This window comes from Pagrus major, chromosome 6 (genome assembly GCF_040436345.1).
Source record: "Pagrus major chromosome 6, Pma_NU_1.0".
Taxonomy (NCBI): domain Eukaryota; kingdom Metazoa; phylum Chordata; class Actinopteri; order Spariformes; family Sparidae; genus Pagrus; species Pagrus major.
Window position 1 is genome coordinate 8,156,486 of NC_133220.1, and position 21,066 is coordinate 8,177,551.

The window sequence follows — 21,066 nt, forward strand, 5'->3', positions numbered from 1 at the left end:
GAGACGCTCCTCTAAACTCCCTGCTTTCTTTGTCAGGCGCCTGAATCTCTCCGAGCAGAGGAAACCGGGTCGGATTAGACCGAAAAAAAATAGAGAAATGATAATCCCTCAATTGAATTTCATCCTCCTTTTGAAAACATCAGATTATGTAAAGAGAGTGTGTGACTGTGTGTGTAAACGTCGTCCTCTGTCGCAGCACAAACAACCTGCAAGACGTTTGATATTTTCCCTCCACAGAGCCACATGTCAGAGAGACGCCGCTGCTGACGTGTTTCATTAGCAAATCAAATGTGTGTGCGTGTGTGTGTGTGTGTGTGTGTGTGTGTGTGTGTGTGTGTGTGCGTGTGTGTCGGGGGCTCTATAAAAGGGCCGGAGGTCGAACCTGAAGTCAGTTTATTGACTGACGATCAGAGGAGCGGCCGTCAACAACAAGGTGAGCGACTTTAAGACCGTCATCACTTGACGAAGCTCAGAGTGATTTATACTTGATTTCATCTTTAATTTGATTTCGCAGTTTCTGTCACGCTTCAGTGATCTGTGTTTTCTTCTATTCCTGTAATAGAATTTAATTTCTTTAAAGGTGCACTACGTAGTTTTGGGGAAGAAATTTTAATCAGAGAAAAAAAATCTGCATTAACTGATTTTTTTGTTATGCCTAAACAAACTAAATAAACAAACTCTTCTTTTCATGACTGAATAAACAAACTGACCTTTAAAGGACAATACAGCTTCATACTGTTTTACTTTGTTTATAACTGGCGGACCCTGCCACCTTTCTAGCTTCAAACAGTGTTCTGGGACCTTAATTTCCTCTGAGAACAGCTTGTTTATTCACTTATGGAAAAGATGAATATTTCTGAGTTTGTATTATCACCTCATTAATATTATAAATATTAATTCTGAGTTGTAATTTCTTCCAAAACTACATAGTGCTCCTTTAAACGTGGTTATTGTGTTGTAATGTAGCTTCGTGATTGGTTTAGGCAACAAAACGGACACATTTTTCCAGTTAAAGGTTCATTATGTAGTTTTGGGGATCTTCAGTCGCTCAACAAACAAGATAAACAGTCAAAAGGTTTTCATGACTGAATGAACTGAACAAACAAACTGACCTTTAAGGTGCTTTCTGTAAGAAAGAAACATTTATTTTTATTGTTAAATTAAGGAACCAAAACTAGTTTACATTTCTGTTTGTGTTTTGTTGATTGACTGAAGGTTGGACGAATTCACCAACAAGTTCACCATGTGTTCAAACGTTTTTCTTTTCCACTGGTCAGTCGTCAGTAGTCCAACAGAGATGTTCACATGTATTTTTGAAAATTGTTCTGCGGTTGAACAGTAAAAATGACCCTGTGTGTCTTTTACGAGACACTTTTCCTCGACCTTCTTCGTGAGCTCAAGAAAAGATGTGAAGTTAAAGCCACCTGCACTCACACTGCAAGGAACTCTGGGATTATAGCATTTTCTCGACGTGAGATAGGAAAAAGACTGAAGCACTGATCACTTTTCCTCAGCATTTAGAGACTTTAAACATCTCTTCTGGGTCATTTCAGTCCGTTAGGAAGCAACGAAAATGCCTGTAATTCAATATTACTCAACTTTCCCATCATCACACCTGCTGTGAGAACTGTGACTTCTTTAAGACCAACAGTTCAAAAGTACGTCCACAAATATTCGTTTAGATTTGATATTACTTGATGTTTAAATCAAAATGTATCTTGTGGGAATCGAACATTTAAATAAACTTCTGAGTTAACGTCTTCACAGAGCACAGCTGAGCTCAGTTTGGATTCTGATCCAGGAAGAAAAAAAATATTTCTTGCACGATCCATCTTAAGGAATATTCAGAAAATGTTTGACTTGCAGATCATCATCAGGAAAATGGCTTAAATGACTGAGGCTCAAATATAAAAAACATCTTGTTGACGCCATATTTGATGATAAAAACTCTTAAAAAACGTTCGTCCTACACGAACAAAATGTGTGAAAACATCCACAGGAACACGTCAGACCTCCTGCAGTGAGATCCTGCAGAAACAAAGTCGATTGTTCATCTGGAGTTTAAATTCGACAGTGTAAACAGACACGTTTTTTTTTTTGGATGAATAGATTGAATGGGGGATGTTCTCTGTGGATTTGAGCTCTTTTTAGGTCAAGTTGTCATTATTCATGAAAGAACAATACCTTTTTTTCTGCAGGAAAAACGGTAAGAATAAGAGATTTTTTCCCGCTTTTTCTTGCGGGTGACGTCACTTCTTCGCTTAAATCCTCAAAAAGTTATTCAAATATAAGAAAATGAACTGATGACAACCAGTGGAGACGTGTTTTATGATGCTTCCTGACTTTTTCTTTGTCTTTTACGTGAAGAGATTTGATGTTTGTTGTTGCAGAAGATGCAGATGTCCCACCGGTCCGTGCAGTGGCTCACCGTCCTGCTTCTTGTCGTCGTCACAACCATCCGGTGTCAACAGAGCGAGAGGTGAGACGAACATGGTGCAAGCTTTCAATGCTTTGACACAAAACTTCATAAACATATCAGTGAGAAAGTGTTTGGTGTGCTTCACTGAAAATGACTCTGAGGCCGACAGATGTTTCCTCTCTGCTTCCTGCAGCCGTCGAGCTGTGACTGAACACCAGCTGATGCACGACCGCAGCAAAAACATCCAGAGTCTGAAGAGACTCATCTGGCTGTCCAGCGCCATCGAGGGGCTCCACACGGCCCAGACCCGCTCCGCTCCTGCTTTCAGCCCCACAAAGGTCCTGAACCTGGCTCTCAATCCAGCGCTGGTCCCTGCTGCCGGGGGCCTCCAGCCCGGCCGGGTGCAGAGCGTCCTCAGAGACTTCTTTAACCCCTACCTGACCCAGCTGCCAGACAGAGAGTCCTAACATGAAGCCGCTGCACACGTTCATTAAAGATTATTATTTAATTGTGTCCATCGTGTGAACGATGAGACAAATGAAGCACAAAATCACCTGTTAGTGTCGAGACATTCAGCAGAAGATGTTTAAAGTTTAACGCAAAAAAACAACTCAATCACCAGAATAAATGTTGGTAATGAACGTTTCTACTTTACATTTCTTTAGGATCAGTTTTCAGCACTGTTCTTGGCTGTTTTTTGGCTTAAAATACACATTTTGGTCGCCACAAATGTGGCCAGAGATGTCACGAGGTCTCCTTAAAGGGGCACTACGTAGTTTTGAAGAAGAAACTCAAACTCAGAATTTTAATATTTACAATATAAATGAGGTAATAACACAAACTCAGAAATATTCATTTTTTCATAACTGAATAAACAAGCTGTTCTCAGAGGAAAATAAGGTCCCCAGAAGACTGTCTGAAGCTAGAAAGGTGGCAGGGTCCGCCACATATAAACAAAGTAAAGCAGTATGAAAGTGTGTTGTCCTTTAAGGTCAGTTTGTTTATTCAGTTTATTCAGTCATGAAACAAGGAGAGTTTGTTTATTCTTCCCCAAAACTACAAATGCAACTTAAAAACATTGAAATGTGAATGTATCAGTGGTTTGCAGAAACGTTAAGTGACAGCATTTTATTTTGGCGTCTGGGCTAAATACATTTACAGTAATGAAGAAATATTTGAGTTTGAGCTGCCTGAACAACGTTTATCAGTGAGCAGCTGTTTTGTCTCAACGTATGATCACATTGTACATCGAAGGCTGGAAGATAAAACCAGAAAATAAAAATGTTTTCAAGCATGTGAAGAATCACAAATTGAATCATTTTTCTCATTTTTTTAGTGAAAAAATAGAGCAAGAATAATAAAAGTCTGTGAACACAAACATCTTTTGATGTGAATTAACCTGTTTGTTATAATTACTCGATATCCAGGATGTCGACATTTCGAACATCGTTTGAATTGTTCTGGATAATTTGAGCACTACTTTCGTTCTTACATTTGCTCTTCTCTTCAACCGAAGACAAAGTCATCATGTGTTTCCTGTTTTCTGTTCGATCTCCTGCAGCACGCTCGCAGGTCACACCGTCAGCCAATGAAAACACTGATGCACCATATTTGGAAATGAAGAAGTCATATGTTTAGCATCATCACCCCAGGGCTGAGTGCAGTCAGGACAGAGACAGGGCTGCTGACAGGGAAATCAAGTCAGGTGTCCCGAGCCCTGGGAGGGCTGAACTGGTCCCTCTAACCATCAAAATGATCTGCTGGGGGACCTTTGGAGGTCATCTTGTCCCGGGCATGAGCAAGACTATCAGCGTCCCTGGACAGAGGGCTGATGTGACTGTAACTTGCACCATATGCACACATCTGGAGATAAACGTAATGCCCCTTTAATCAGCAAAAGGCAGTAATTGTTCAAATAACCCATCGTTTTATCGTAATATATGAAAATAATTTAAGTCTCGAGTAATTTTTCTGTACAGGCTGGGACAGAAAAATGGACGTTTCCGTAAAATGACCCTCAGCTGTAGTTTCTGCACGATTCAGCTCAGTCTGACCTCCTCACAGGAAGTCTGGTGGAGTTTGTTTCCCTCTGTAAACACTGTTCCTACAAGGTCCATATCCGAGAGAATGAATGGTGATTTAAGTAAAAACAGCATTTCTCATGTGGAAAACAGAAATTTGCGCCTTTAAGAGTCATAAATCTGTCAGAGAAGAGAGAGAGGAGCCTGTCTGCCTGCTGCCTGTCTGCCTGCGAGTCCTGACTCAGGGCTCAGACTCCATATTAATGAGTGAAGCCACGCGAGATTTCCGTGATGGCTAACGAGAGCTAGCTTCCTGTGACAGCCACAGTGACACCGGTCGTGGTGATCCACCTACATCTGCAAACGTTTCTCCGGTATTATAAGTCACAAGGAGACAGTCTCAAACTGTCCACCCGCAGAGGGGTCCTGTCCGCCGGCTCGAAGCGCCCTCACCGCCCCTCGGACTGTCCGCGGCTCTCGTCCTTTAATCGGCCAGGTCAGTCGGCGTTACATCCGTCAGCTCAGCTAGCTGTCTGTGGGTTAGCTTGTCAAGCTAGCCGCAGCTAGCCGCAGTCTTCAGGGGAGGTGTCAACGGCACAGTTTATTTTTAAACTGTATCATAAATGGTTAATGGTATTTTTCACGTCATTAAAGTATGAAGAAGTAATAAGGAGCCGGCAGCAAGCGAGAAACTTTACATTTCCTAGCTGACACGAGTCTTCCGCAGCGGCTGAGCGGACGTTACAGCCTCCTCAAGCTAAAGCTAAAGCTAAAGCTAAAGCTAATCCTCAACATCAGCAGCACTGATGCTAACAGCAATTAGCCGTGTTAGGCAGCGTTAGCAAACCGCTGAGGCAGATTGTTTGTTGTCAGGAGCTCGTGTGTTGCTGACAAGTCACAAGAAATAGTTTAGTAACACAGACACGGTCCGTCAAGAGGAACTGAGACACTGTCTTTTGATTTAGACTCTGTTAGCAGTTAGCTGATTAAACACTTATTAGCTCGTCTGAAGATATCTGAGGTTTTCTAACATGTCATAGTCACAGATATCAGGTGGTCTGAGCAGTGTTGTGGCAGCAGCACACGTCTGATGTTATCAGTGTGCAACAGCAACACGTGTGACAGCTCAGGGCTGCTGCTGACCATCATCATGGGATGTAACTGAGTACATTTACTCAAGTATTGTACTTACTACTACTGCATACTACATACTGACACTCCACTACGTTATGGAGGCAAATATTGTACTTTATACTCCACTACATTTATTTGATAACAGTATTTATTAGGGGTGGACTGATCATCAGCCCTGGATGATTATCGGGGCTGATATTCAGTCAATTATCTGTGATTTTTGTGTCAGGATGTCGATATAATAAACTAATTTAAAAATGTGCTGCCCACAACACTGTGTGATCGGTAACACAATTAATAGCCTATTAACAAGATAATCTGAATCTGCAAAGTAATTAATGATTAAATTTAATATGAGGTACTTTAAACCTTTTACTCAAGTATTATTCATATGGCTGTCACTTTTACCAAAGTAATAATTTAACATAATATCTTAACTTTTACTCAAGTGTGACTTCTGCCGCCCATTTCGGTCCCTGAGTGTTGACACCCACCGACACCTCTAAGGATCTTTGATCTCTATTGATTAACGATTAATCCTGTAAGTAGTTTTTCAAGAAAAAAAACACAAACCTTTCTCTGGTAGCAGCCTCTCCAATGTGAGGATTTGCTTCTTTCCTGTTAATTGTTATTGTAAGCTGAATGTCTTTGGGTGAACGGCCTGATGAGCAAATGAACTGAACAGTAAATAAACTGAGAGAACGTATCAATCATTAGTTGCAGCCTTAGTAAACTGATTTCTGTTTCCTAGGTCCTGTCCAGCCTCATCCAGCCCCACTGTGGATCTTTAGCCCCTCCGGCAGGACAGTGGCAGAGGCAGAGCCGGAGCCATCAGGGACCAGACCAGCAGGCAGCAGGACTCCATGAGCACGGCGGGGCAGCAGCAGGCGGGGGGCCTGCGTTCTCGTCGAGCCCTTGGCCGGGACAAGGACCCTGGGCAGGGCATGGGCATGGAGGCGGCCTGCTGGCTGGCCCCCGGAGTGCTGCGCAGGCTGATCGAGCTGCCCTCGCCCCCCCTGTCCAGACACCAGCTCAAGAGACTGGAGGAGCACAGGTAACGGTGATCTCTGATCTACAGGCTGAAGTACAACTTTATATGGAGTTATATAAAGCAACAGTATGTAACTTTCTGGAAAAAGATGGTTAATGTCTTGTCAAATGCTGATACTTGATGAATTTGATGAGCTGGGTGATGCTCAACAATCGGCCATCTAACTGCTTTAAAAGTTACTGAATGTTGCTTTAATGTTATGTTCAGTAAGTGTATGTTCTCCTGTGGTTTAGCTGTAGTATGTATAAACTATACAGAGACGCCCAGAGGTTCAGCAGTCCGATAAAGATGGATCAGTGTCTGTGTTGACCAGATGGAGTCATATGTCGTTCTCCTGTATGAAAGGGCTTTTTGTAACATCATGAGAATTTTGACAGAGAGCGCACTTCAAACTCAGTTGCTCTGAGGGTGCCTGTGGTTTCAATAGTTATTTATTCCTACAAATTAAGTATTTATGTGATGAACACTGTTAGAAACAAGACCTGATTGTACCAAATGTTTTCACAAGCTTAACTTGTTCCAACTGGAATAGAGTCAAAACATAATGCAGAGTCATTATTATTTCATTATATTCAGTGATGATGGCGGCACAAGTTGACAAAATGCTGGAATTTCAGGTCTGACAGTGATTTGTTTGGACTGATGTCGCCTAAATTGAACTGTTGATGACTCTGCTCTGTGGCTGCTTGAGATAATGTTTGTCTCACAGCTTTGAGTCTTACAAGTTTAACAGATGAAATATCTGTCTGTCATTCACATTCAACAACTGCTGACCTGTCTGAACTTGATGTGGGTTAATCACCTAAATTGTTTAGAAAACGATGTAACACTCCAGAAAGCTAAAGCCCTGTCCTTGTGCGTTCAAACATTAAACTACAAAGAGCTCCCTTCTTGTATAGTTCCCATTCTTGTGAACATGATATCTCAGAAACGCCTCAAGGGAACTTCCTTAAATTTGGCACAAATGTCCACTTGGTCTCCAGGATGAACTGGGACTGTGGTTGGTCAAAGGTGAAAGGTCAGTGTGGCCCCACAAAACATGTTTTTTTTTTTGTCCATAACTCAAGAATTCATGCGTTAATTATGACAATGTTTCACAGAAATGTCTAAAATGATGAAGTGATGACATTTTATAGCCAAAAGTTCAGCTTCACTGTGACATAATAGTTATTTCTCAGAGCCATAACTGAGGACCAGGAGGGGAGACTGTGACCATGTTTCACATCTGGTCGGACTCTGAACTGGTAACTAATCTTGGGTGCCCTCTGTGAAACTGTGTGAGGCTTCCAGGTTTTAGTTTTTGTGATCCTCTGCAGTAACATCCATATTCGAAGCATCGTCTACTGTCACGGCTACAACTTTGTTTTCAGAATCAGCTTTATTGGCCGAACGTGTGAACACATACGAGGGACTTGACTGTTTTTCTCTCGGTGAACTTGCACATTAATAGACATCCAGCAGAACAACAAAATTGAACAAAGTCAATTCAAATCAATTTTGTATCCTGAGTCTCTTCAGTGAGGACAGTCTGCTCCGTCTCTTCCTGAGGAAAGCTTCAGTGTGAAGTCAGTTATTGATTTGGGCCCCCGAGGTCTTTTCACTTCCTCTCCCTGGATGACAAACACGACAGGGGGCCTCCTGTTCCTCTGGTAGTCGACCACAAGCTCATTGGTTTTGCTGATGTTGAGCTTCAGGTGATTGTGGTTTCACCATGTGATGAAACTCCTCAGTGCTCTGTACTCTTCTGCAAAAAATAGTCTGTAAGCGAAGGCGACTTGTTTCTCACTGGGATCGTACGTGTCATTATAGTAATAACTTTCATTTCACCGAAAATACACTTAATACCTTTTTATTAAAATACTTCAAAGTCTTCACTCCATATTTTATGAGTCTGGACAGAAAAGGACATAAACTGTAACTCGACTGTTTTGCTGAGGCGGTAATTCTTATGCAGACTAACAGAAGTGACCTTGACTATCTACAGCTGAGGTGACAGTTTCTGTTGTAGCTGATTCAGCTCTTGTGATTTTAATATTTTCTCATTTAAATCATAATTTCAGTATAAAAACAAGTAATTGTTCAGTCCTGATGAAAGTCAACATCAGTCATATTTATTGTCAGCCAGCCCCAGTCATGAATCCAACATCATTATCATTTCTCTTGTTTTTAAATAATCTGGTAAATCACCAGAGTAGAGCCTTCATGTCCTCACCTGGCTGTTGTCTGTCCCTGCAGGTACAGCAGTGCTGGACGCTCCCTGCTGGAGCCTCTCATGCAGCGTTACTGGGAATGGTTGGTGGGACGAGTTCCTGCCTGGATCGCCCCAAACCTCATCACCATCATCGGCCTGGCCACCAATGTCTTCACCACCCTCGTGCTCATCTACTACTGTCCGACTGCCACTGAACAGGTTGGTCATCGCTCGGAGACGTTGTACAGAACAGTCTTTATGTTAAAACATATTCAACATGCCTAAAGTTGATCACTACTCTCCAAGTAAGTCTTCTGGAGCAGCTCATCTGTGGTTATTACACATCCAGAAAATAAGTTTGTGGAGGTGCTTCTGCCTCCACAGCCTGCGTGTATCACAGGGATGTTTATCCACAGTATTTTTATCAATATCCATTTCCCCTGGCTGTCGTGCCAGCAGCCAGCTCTGGGTATATTTGATTACGTGGACCATCACAGGTCTATTAATGGGGCATTTTCGGGAAACTGACCTTCAACACAACAATGACGAGGGATATGTGAATTTGTTTGTCTTCTGAGTGGAGTTTGATGTTTAAAGAACAAGACAAGAAAGCATAACGAGCCTCACATCCCCCTCTTTGCAACCTTCTCCTCATGGCAGCCTGGAGGGTCTCAAGGGTTATCAAGCAGACCCGATGCAGTAGAGCTACAGTGATTAATTGATTAGTCGGTCACAAGAACATAAATTCCAACTATTCTGATAATCGATTCATCGTGTCAGTCATTTTTCAAGCAGAAATCTCAAACGTTAGCTGGTTCCAGCTGCTTAAATGTGATTTGCTGCTTTTCTTTGTCATATTTGACAGTAAATGAAGAGTCTTTGGGTTTTGGACTGCTGGTTGGATGCAAGAAGCAATTTTAAGAAGTGGCTTTTGGCTCAAAGAAATAATTTTTTACATTTTATAGACTAAATCAGGGCTGTCCAAAGGAGGGTCCGCAGATGTTTTAATGTGTAATATTCCTAATTACTAATAAGTGATTAAAAATTAATGTTTCTTCTCGGCCCACCATTAACTACTGATCTGATGAGCTCTGGATGAGCTTGTATGAGCGACCCCTGCTTGAATGTGTGTGTGTTGTTTCAGGCTCCTCTCTGGGCGTACCTGCTGTGTGCTGTGGGTCTGTTTATCTACCAGTCATTGGACGCCATTGACGGGAAGCAGGCCAGACGCACCAATAGCAGCTCTCCGCTGGGCGAGCTGTTTGACCACGGCTGTGACTCCCTCTCCACCGGTCGGTTTTTGTTCCACTGTCTCCCAGTGAACCTGAAGCCTCTCTGAACACTGACTGGCTTCATGTGTTTGTCTCTGCAGTGTTTGTGGTGTTGGGAACCAGTATAGCAGTGCAGATGGGAACCAATCCGGACTGGATGTTCTTCTGCTGCTTCGCCGGGATGTTTATGTTCTACTGTGCCCACTGGCAAACATACGTGTCAGGAACGCTGCGCTTTGGCATGTGAGTCGACAAACTGCTTGTTTTTCTTTTAATTTTGATGAATGTTTTTGGAAAGCAAGATGATCATTTTCAGCCATTTGTAAAGTCAAACACAGGAATAACAGTTCAGTCCTCACCAGGTCTGAGTGTTATATTTCAATACTGCCATCAGTACGATACCCGAGTTTCAGCACTGATTCACAAACCTGTTTTCCTACAGAAGCCCTCTTTCATATTTAGATAAATATTCCAATTACACATCAAAAATGTTTAATGTTATCAGGAGTTAAAGCAGAATGATGCTTTAAATCAGGAAACATCTGAAACAAGAAGTAAGTGAACAAAACTAAAACCTTTCGTTTACCTCCCACTCTCTGGTGACTTGCAGCTTCAAAGGACTCCTGTGTGATTGTTCTTACAGTCAGCACAGCCACCTTTATGCCCACATGAAGTACAGTTGAGGTTTGACAAAATAGACTAAAAGCATGAAGAAAGTGGAGTGCTGAGTTAAGTGGCTGTGGCGCCTCCACACACAGACCTACAGCGTACAGTCTCAAACACATCCGGTGGACATGAGCAGGTTGAAAGACAAGAAAAGTGCATTTATCAAATCTGAAAACACATTTTCAGTCACTTTACTTATTAAAAAGTGGAGCAGTCGTGCTGTAGTGTAGTAGCGTTGTTAGATTACAGCAGAGCAGTTAGTTGTACAGTTCAGTTGTAGTAAACGTGGATGTGTTTTGTGTGTAGATTTGACATAACAGAGGTGCAGCTCTGTCAAGCAGGATTACAGATGCTCACAGCCACTGTGGGTCCCTGCCTGTGGAACATGATGGTAAGGCTGCTGCTGCGGCTGCTGCGGCTGCTGCGGCTGCTGCTGCTGCTGCGGCGGCTGCTGCGGCGGCTGCTGCGGCGGCTGCTGCGGCGGCTGCTGCGGCGGCTGCTGCGGCGGCTGCTGCGGCGGCTGCGGCTGCTGCATGGCTCACTGCCGTCTCCTTCCACAGCGACCGCTGAGCACCACGAGTCACTGGGAGAATTTTAATTCAGTCTGTTCTGCTTAAAGGTGCAGTCAGTAAAATAACGGCACTTCAGTAACACCAGCTGGAGGAAAATAACTGAATGAATCTTTTTTTTTAATCGATTTTGTTTATATTTAAAATGTTTTTATTTATCTTCTTTTTTTAAAAATTCTAAATCAGGATTTGACTTTACTTGACATCATTGTGCATGAGTGTCCCGGGGAGATCACTGGGGAGGTTGGGGAATCAGTTATGGGTGATTCTTCTGTGTATCGCCTTTCACTAAAAGTGGAAGTGGATACTTTGTTTACTAACTAGTGTGAGTACACAAAGTATAATAATAACTGACGCACCAGCAGCACTTTCAAGGCTTGTGAAGTGTCAGCTAAGTGGACTCAGCAATAATGATGATTGTGTTGGTAGAATCTTCATTAAATAATTAATTATATGAAGAGTTATGTGCCGTTTAGAGGTTTAGCATCCTAAAAAAAGCCGGTTCTGGTTAAGTGACAGGATGCACCAGAAGTCGCGCCCATAATCTGCAAAATATGGCAGGTAGGATTAAGGTGGATATTAATTACCTGTGTGATTGACTGAGACAAAGGTTTATCTTTGCATTTATATCCAAATGCCAATGCAAGCCACAGAGAGTGAAACAATGTTGAAATCTAACATGTGCCATGTTACATGAATTTGGTATCTATCTGATGCTATCAAGACGGGAGGATTTCCTGCTTTTGTCTATTTTACATCACTGTAAACTAAATATATTTGGGTTTTGAACAGCAACTTTCAAAGACTTTTTTTTGAATGATTTCTGATGTTTTATACATTAAATTAACACTTAAAAATAACAATCAAAAGATGAATTGATAATGTAAACATGTTTAGTTGTTCCTGTAGTAAAGACACGTATATCCAGACAGGCTGTACCTGCTGAGAAAGCTTTTAGAAAACATTTAACATTTTGGAAAATACACTTACTGTCAAGGTGTTCATGTGGATTTCTCTCATGTGTTTAGTTCAGATCTGGCGTCAGGATGTGGTTAGCCTAGCCTAGCCTAGCTTAGCATAGACTGGAAACAGCTAGTCTGGTACCACCACCTCCAAAGCTCACTGATTAAAAATGTCGTGTCTCATTTGTTTAATCTGAATTCTAACAGAAATGTAAAAATGACAGCTTGTGGTTTTACAGGGAGTTACGTACCCGAACAGTTTCTGGCTGTCTGGCAGTGACCTTTTTATTTCTAGAGCCAGTGAAATATTACCGACTGAGTCTTTAACACAGCGACGTTCCTGTCGAATCTTTAACCTTCACATTAAAGTTGTGAGACGCAGAAGAACAGATCATCCTATCGGCTCCGTGTGCAGCAGTGTGTTGTGGAAGAAGGCTGCAGGATGACTGTGCTGCTGGTAGACGTCACTAATCCTCACTGTAAACTCTCTGCTTTCTCCTCCCACTCAGCATTGATGTGACTGAGGTGCAAATCTTCATAATAGTCATGTATTTGCTGGCCGCCGTGGGAGGATCTGCTTTTTGGCAGTCACTGGTAATTGTGATTGGTTCTAATTCTTACAGATTGACATTAATGAGACTGATGATGGAGTAATCATGTAAATATGTTTATGTTGGTACTTATAATGCTGCTCTAACATTCATGTTTTAACAGTTTTAATTGTTATCAGAAATACAGAGTTTGTCTCTAAATGCTTTTTTACCATTTTCTAACATTGCTCATGATGCTTCTTTGTGGATGTAAACCTAAATCTACTCATAAGTTATATTTAAAAAAAAGATTACAGTGTGATCAGAACAGAAATTGATTGGAAATGTCTGTATTTCATTATCTCTCCTTCATTTTTACTGTTTTCCTGTCTTGGTTCCCAGATTCCGATCCTAAATATCCAGATGAAAATGGTTCCTGCCATCTGCACTTTTTTAGGAGCCATCTTCTCCTGCACCAATTACTTCAGAGTTATTTTTACAGGAGGCGTGGGCAAAAACGGATCCACAATAGCAGTAAGTCTGGAGTTGAGTTGGAGCTCGACGTATCAGGATGGATGGTGTTTGTATCACAGATTAATCTGTGCGTCACTGTGACATGTGCACACATGCAGCAGGGAGGAAACAAACCAGAATGACCGAGTGGTTATGGAGAGAGAAGGTGTTGTCTTTGTGCCTTGAGCGTAGAAAATTCAATTACATATTATTAAAATAACAATTTTGCCAATATCCAATACCAGTGTTGTTTTGGTGTTGTTTTGTTTTTGGCGAGGGAGGCCAAGAAATCTTCTTTATAAAGAAACATAACTGAAAATAACCTCAATAGAGCGCAAAGTCAATCATACAAACTCTTTTTATCCCGCCATACCTCTACCTACTCAATGATGAGATGTTTTCAGTGCTTGTGGAGCCTTAAACACAGATGGCAGCAGGAATGTCACGAGCCAGTAGCTCATGAATGTGCCAGCACAAAATTGATGACACATATCAGATAAACATCAGCCACTGACATCAGTGAATGCCATTTTCCTTCAGATAGGCTGATAGCAGTCGACAAGGTGAATATCAGATGATACGGATGTTTGGCCGATATATCTGTGAATCCCCAGAGAGCAAAGTAGATGACTTTATAACAGTAGTTGCTAAATATTATAGTACTTAACTGTATAAACACAATGTGCTTTAGATCATTGATAAGGATCGTCACAGTTTGTTTATAACGCTTTTTCCACAAATATGAGCAGCTTGAAGTTTCAGCCCAGAATAAGAAGGCTGTTGTTCAAACAGATCCTGTCACTCTGCTGAACGTTTCTACTGACAATAACCGTCTTTGTCTTTTGTGTCTGTGTCTTCAGGGAACCAGCGTCCTCTCTCCAGTCTTACATATTGGCTCAGTTATAATTCTGGCCATGATGATATACAAGAAGTCCGCTGTCCAGCTCTTTGAGAAACATCCGTGTCTTTATATCCTGGCGTTTGGCTTCGTCTCGGCCAAAATCACCAATAAATTAGTTGTAAGTCAATCCTGCTTTTTTTTTCTTATAACAGGGAGATCAAAAACCAGCAGAGTGTCGGCTGGTAATAAACAGAGACCACGACACATAAACCAAATATTGATGCAGTTTTAACATCGGATTGATTAATAAACTTGTCTTTCATTGTGAAACAATATTTAGACTTTTGAATAACTCGAGATATACGAGACTTTGATTTGTTAGTTGCCTTTTAACCGGTTTGCATCTTTATGTTTAGTTTGCAGCCTGTTTATACCACAGAAGTTATCATGAGATTGAGTTTGTTTTATTGCCACCACAGCAAAATCTCTGGGAAACTAGCTCAAAGTCGTGTGTTTGTTTCTGTCTGTCTGTCCGCAGGTAGCACATATGACAAAAAGCGAGATGCATCTGCACGATTTAGCCTTCCTGGGGCCAGGACTACTGTTCCTGGATCAGTATTTCAATAGTTTTATTGACGAGTACCTGGTGCTGTGGATTGCATTGGTGAGTACACACGAAGTTTAAAAAGTAAATTTTTACCACAAAAAGAAAAAAAGTACTTTAAATGTTTGGAATGACAAACGTGGAAATACGCAATTATTATGAGACAGAGTAAAAATTGTGACTCTTTAAGTTATTAAACTACGAGACATTGTGTTGATAAGATGCAATATGAATTTCAGTTTAAAACATTCAAAAATAAACTAAAATTATCAACAGAAACGTCAAAAGCTTTTGTGCTAGTGGTGTAAACAACCTCCCTGTGTGTTTGAGTATTCATTCGGCAGGTGGCCACTTCTTAAATATCGCACCTTTTTAAAATTTCTATGCGATGTGACATTTAAAAGTATGAGTACAAGAACAGAGTAACTCAGCCACAAAATTTTGATGTTGCATTGTCAAACTATTAATGAGATTAAGAGATATTGTTAATAACTTAGTTTCATAATTTTGCCTAGTAAAGGCATTAAATACTGACTCAAAATTCTGATATACTAAAACTATGACATCATAAAGTAAAAGTCATAATTAGTCAAAAGTGGGATGAGAGTCAAATTATGACTTTAAAATAATAAATTGAAGTTATGAGACTGAGATAAAAAGTCAAAACTATCAAGTATTGAGTCAGAAGTTTGATTTTAAAGGTTGAAACTATGAAATAGTCAAAATTACGAGATGTTCTGTCAGAACTATGAAATGTTTTGTGGGTGTTTTCCTGTCAGTGATGTGTGTCCAGTGTGTGTACAGCTCCTGTTCTCCTGCCTGTAAAGAGTGACGGTGTTTCTTTCTCTCCTGCAGATCATTTCCTTTTTTGACTTGGTGCGTTACTGTGTCAGTGTTTGCAACCAGATTGCCTGCCACCTTCACATTTTTGTTTTCAAAATCAAGCCTTGTTCAGTGCTCAGTTCCGCTCCTCACTGAGGACACGCCGGCCATTACTGACTCTGTCCCTTCCCGTTAGTCGCACTCATCTTTTCTTCCCTCTGTTGTCCACGTAGAGATGCAGAGGATGACGTGGTGTAACGTATGTGCTTCTGCCAACTGAATGTGAGGACAAATAATATATATTAAGATACTGGAGTATTACTGTCATTGTTTCTTTTTCACCAGTGCAGAGTTGAATTTGTACCAGTTTCATCTTCTGCCCAGTAATAAGAATCTCCTTCTGACAAACTCATGGTCACACAGAGCAAATATTTCAGGAGAGTACAGGTGCTACTCGGTGTGTTCAAGGAGAGAAACGTACGTGTGTTTTAACTGTTCTTGTGCAAAGAAAATGTATAGGAAATGAATCAAAGTCTTTTGCTTTTCATGATTATAATTTTTGTAATATTTGCATAACGTTACCTTTTGCTATTGTAAATATCAAACTGTTACGGTGTCCGTGCTTCTCTTTTAAGTTAAAAATCCCACTTTGACACATTTATAAACCTTTTTTTCTTCATGTATATGATTTTTAAATCGTCTCCTGCACATTGCACGAAACGGTGCAGCTGCTTCACGTCAGCAAAAATGCGGTTTGGGAGGAAACTGAATGTCGACTTTGTTACATTTTTCTTTTTATATATCAGAATGTTCTGCAAAATTATCACTGCCAATGTTTTTTGTTTAGTTTGTCAACTGAACCACTCGCTTAAAACTGCACATGGGATTTTTTGGGGGGTTTGGATTTTTCAGTGTATTTATTGTCATATGTGTAATGTTATTTGCTAATATATTCATCATAAAGTTTATAGTTTGCTTAATGCTTCATGGAGTTACACTTTAGAAACACGTTATTCTTTTTATTGTAAATAGATCAGGACACGACGACACGGCAGCCAAAATCACACACAAAATGTCTAAACTCAAAGGTCCTACTTGTATTTACAGCAATGCGGATAAAAGGTACGGACGCTCGTAAGCTGCCTTTGACGTCAAGAATGAAGCATAATTGTAACATTTTGCAATTAATCAGAACAAAGCTCAAGAATTTTAAAATTGAAGCAGCATAATGTGAGAGCTGCAACGATTAATCGATTAGTTTTTCAACTGTTAAATTAATTTCCAGCTATTTTGATACCAATTATTCAGTTTGAATACATTTTTTAAGACATTTGAGGACGTCATCTTGAGTTTTGGGAAACACTGACCGACTTTTTTCACCATTTTCTGACATTTTATAGACTCAACTAATCAACAAAATAATCAACAGATTAATCACCAATGAAAATAATTGAATGTAAAGACGTCTGAACTTCTTTTTTGTTTTTTTGAATCAGTGCTCAGATCACTCCGCCAGCCGTCACGCTGCTCCTGTCACTCCGTCTCAACCTGGTTTTATTATTCTATATTTCTCTTATTGTCAACAAATCCCCCAAAAGACCAAAACAATGTGTTAGTTTGTCTCTTTATACTTTCTGACTCATTGGTTCCTACCTTAGATGTAAATCTTTAAGAATACCTCATATAAATATTGTTTGGTGACACTTCATATACCTGTCATTATCAAAAAAAAACCTGAATTTATAGTTAATTAAACTTAAAGTTAATGGTAATTTTACTGTTAATTAACAATTATTGAATGTTTATACTTTGTAAATGGTAAATAAATACTGTAGTTAATCTCTAACACCTCCAAGTTATATCTGATGTTGATAAACAAAATTAACTCTTTGTTAATGACGCATGTTATAAAGTGTTACCTGTAGTTTCATTTCTACAAAAGGCTCAATAGTTTCCTAACTCAGCTGCTCACTGTAGTTTTTATCAAACGGTACTCAAACAATAAGAAACGGAGCAGTTGTTAGGGACTATTTTCAGCGGTGGATGAATCCACATTTTTTTCTGTTCAAGGGAATATTTCACTTTGTGTGGGATTGAGGCCAAATAATGTGTGTGGCTCATTGATATGTTTGTTTTGTTTTTAAATAGTTTTTGGACAACAGTTGAGCTCTGTGGCCGAGAGGAAACAGATCTATCAGGCTTTAAAACACACAGAACCTGTTAGTGGATCGGTCCATTGTCGGTTTTGGTCTTTTCGTGGGATTTGTTGACAGTAACGAGACTTTGAACGCCTCCCTGCGACCATCACGGTTATTTTCACGGACGTCACACTCCTTTCCTCCTGTGTTGTTGATGGATGCAGCTACTTAACCAAGTCCCTGTTTTTTTTAATAGAGACTTTATTAACAACAGAACCTGGTTGACATTGTGTTTCCCCTTAAATCACACCTGCTGAACAGGTGCACCTGGTCTGAATGTGCAGGAGATGATGTCACAGGATGACATGAGAGTTTTTAAGGTGGTGACAGATCAAACTTTTTGTTCCTGACCGATAATAAAAACCTGTTTATGTGAAGTGGCTGCTGCTCACTCCGCCTCCGCCTCCACCTCCACCTCCACCAACATCATCCTCTACTGTTACAGCTCCTCATACCGACCGAGTGGGTGTTTAATGTTGCTGCTTCTCAACAGAACCTGTAGTGACGGCCTGTATTAATGTGGACAACATGTTTAACAACAGAGATTAGTTTCTTGCTTTTGAGTATTGTGCCTGTTTTTCTTTATCTTTCTTACTGATTGACTGTAAGCAGCCGCCACAGTTTGTTCTGATCTAACATGCAAAGTGTCGACCGTAGTGAGAGTCGTTGATGTACAACAGCTTCGGAGCAGCATCACTGTCTTAACTGGATGAGTTCAGGTTCTGGATGGTTTGATTATAAAACTACATTTACCTGAACGCTGCTGAGAAAAAAGACTGTTGGTCTGATTTCTATAAACAAAGCTTTAAAGGGTAACTTCACACAATTCACAAACTTATATGTCCTTGAATGTCTTGTGATATCTTAAAGAGGAATTTCAGGTATTTTTTTAAACCAGGGCGTTTATATTTGCATGTTTTGGTGTGTAAATAATTCATACCTTCCAAAAGTTTTGGTCCAGTAGATGATGAGGATGTTATTCTAAGTGTCTGACAACATTAGAGAAAAGATGAGACCTTTTGTGAGAGTGTGAGATCCTCTTTTTAACCAGAAAAACAAGTCTCTTCACGGTAAAGTCGCGTTCTGAAATCTTGTGAGGTGAGTTGTTTCAGCTGTTGCCTCATCTACATTGTCCAGATCTGTTTAATACTCACCATGACTCTGCAAATAAATCCTCTACATGAACTCCAAATTCTTCTCTCCAACTCTGACTCATGTTTCCAGCGTCGTGTTCCTGCAACGACTTGCCTCTTGTGGGATTTCAGAGCGAGACTTCTCCTTGAATGAGACTTGTGTTTCTGGTTACACAAGCGATCTTATCATTCAACAAAAAGGTTCATCTCTGTAGGATTTGTTCCCGTAATGTTGTCAGACACTTAAAATAACACTTTCACCTTCAGCCGTGTCACAACTGCCAGCTGAGTATGAATTATTTACACACCAGAACGTGTAAATAAAGGGCCCATGTTTAAAAATACCAGAATTCCCTTTATGAGGGAATATTAAAGAAATATTAAGAATATTCTGAGATTTACAGACATTTTTTTTTATATATTCTGAGAAAATGGTTGCATATCATCAAATTAAAGTTTGTTTTTTTTAAAGTCATAACTCAAATGTTTAAATTTTTAAGAAAAGGTAATTAAATTAAGAGGTTACAAGTAAATGGTTTCAGTATTTGTAATATAAAGTATAATATATTGAGAAGAAAGTTCTGAATCAGCTCGCTGGAATTTGGGAAAATAAAAGTAATGTTTTGTTAACACAGACAATATTTTGAAAATAACAGTATTCCAAGAATAAAGTGGTAATCCTTAAAAAAACATTTTGAGAGAGAATATTCAAATATTGAGAGTATAGTTTAAAACATATGAGGACAAAATCCAAATTAAAAAAAACATTTCTGTATTTAAAAGAATAATTATATTAGGAAGGAAGGGTTGTTTCTGAGAAGGCAAACTGTCAAGAGGAACAAATTAATCTTTAAGATTTGACATGATATTTAGAGAGGAGTCAAATTATAAGAATGAAGAAACTACAGAGTATTTACAGTTGATCATGTAAACTTAGAGGAAAAAGTTCAAAGTTTTAGAAAAACAAAGTCTTGAGAATAAAGATTTGAGTTTGTGATTTAATGATTATTTCAAGGATCAAGTAAGTATTTTAGAAATGATCCTATTATTATTAGAATATAGTTTTGTTGAGTACTTTGAGCACCACAAACTAAATTCAATCCACATAATTATATCTGGCTCGAAGGCAGAAATGTTATTATTAAATGTACACATTAAATACTAACTGAGGTTTGGTGGAGAAATTAAAGTTTGTGATTTGTGTGAACTGACCCTTTAAAGAACAGCTTAACGCTGACATAACTAAAGGTTTATTCTCTCTGGTGTAAATGATTACAGACGCATTTAAAGTGTTACTGAGGTCAAACAGACGGTCCCTGAACGTCTCATCTGTACTCTGTGCAGTGGAGTCTCTGTACAGTCGTGTCTGTTTGAGTGTTTCTGGAGAAAATGGGAAAAGAAGTGACTTCCTCGTCTGCATGTGTACGATACTGCTGTACAGTTTGTACTATAGCCGGAGATTCTTTGTATAACCCACAACCTGACACCTGAGAAACTTTTCATAATAACTCTGTGAGATTCAGCATCATCAGCTCATGTGTGCGTAGTTACTGATGTCAGGTCAACTCTCATTGTTACTAGTAAAGTTTGCCTTAAACACGTTTGTTTTCCATTGTTTTGTACGGAGAAGAGCGCTCTTGTGATGTGCATGTCGTCACTGTGTGTGTGTGTCTCGACTCTGGGAAGCTTGTGTAAAAGTTTGTCTCCTGTCGGCCAGACTGCCAAGCTCAGGTATATCACCAGTGTGCAGAACAGCGTGTTCTTAGACATAAACAGGAAACAAAGATCACCTGACAATCTCTCCTCCACCTACCAGTGCAAATAAATTTCATACTCCCACCTGGACGCAGCTTTCTTCTTCTGTGTTTTTACCATTCATGTCCTTGATCCTCCTCGTCTGTGGAGAAAAACACTGATGATGCAGCTGAAAACAACGTTTAAAATGGAGAATCTCGAGTGTCAGGATGGTACGTTTCAAATACACTGAGTCAATGTGATATGTCATAATTCACCCTGCCAAGGAGCTGTTTGTTTATTGGTTTGTTTGTCAGCCGGATTACACAAAAATACTGAACAGGTTTGTGCAAAACTTGGATGGAGGATGGAGGATCCTCTCTGTTCTCCACCATGTTTCATCATCA

At 40.0% G+C, this 21,066-nt stretch overlaps 2 protein-coding genes across 3 annotated transcripts; both read left to right on the forward strand.

Moving 5' to 3' along the window:
* The first annotated feature begins 362 nt into the window (after positions 1–362).
* pth4 (parathyroid hormone 4) lies at positions 363–3,015 on the forward strand. The gene is made up of 3 exons (XM_073467463.1): positions 363–433; positions 2,391–2,479; positions 2,613–3,015. Exons 2-3 carry the CDS (start codon positions 2,394–2,396, stop codon positions 2,884–2,886), a joined length of 360 nt encoding a protein of 119 aa, XP_073323564.1. The 5' UTR covers positions 363–433; positions 2,391–2,393; the 3' UTR covers positions 2,887–3,015.
* A 1,748-nt stretch (positions 3,016–4,763) lies between these two features.
* Positions 4,764–18,169, forward strand: cept1b (choline/ethanolamine phosphotransferase 1b). Of its 2 annotated transcripts, XM_073468773.1 has the most exons (10): positions 4,764–4,936; positions 6,326–6,628; positions 8,861–9,035; positions 9,961–10,108; positions 10,189–10,330; positions 12,794–12,878; positions 13,217–13,348; positions 14,188–14,346; positions 14,707–14,832; positions 15,628–18,169. In XM_073468773.1, the coding sequence occupies exons 2-10, from the start codon at positions 6,438–6,440 to the stop codon at positions 15,748–15,750; spliced, it is 1,281 nt and encodes a 426-aa protein (XP_073324874.1). In that variant the 5' UTR covers positions 4,764–4,936; positions 6,326–6,437; the 3' UTR covers positions 15,751–18,169. The 2 variants fall into 2 exon arrangements, with proteins under 2 accessions (XP_073324874.1, XP_073324875.1); XM_073468774.1 differs by lacking the exons at positions 4,764–4,936; positions 12,794–12,878 and adding an exon at positions 11,060–11,144 and having other exon boundaries at positions 6,344–6,628; positions 15,628–15,840.
* The last annotated feature ends 2,897 nt before the right edge of the window (positions 18,170–21,066 follow it).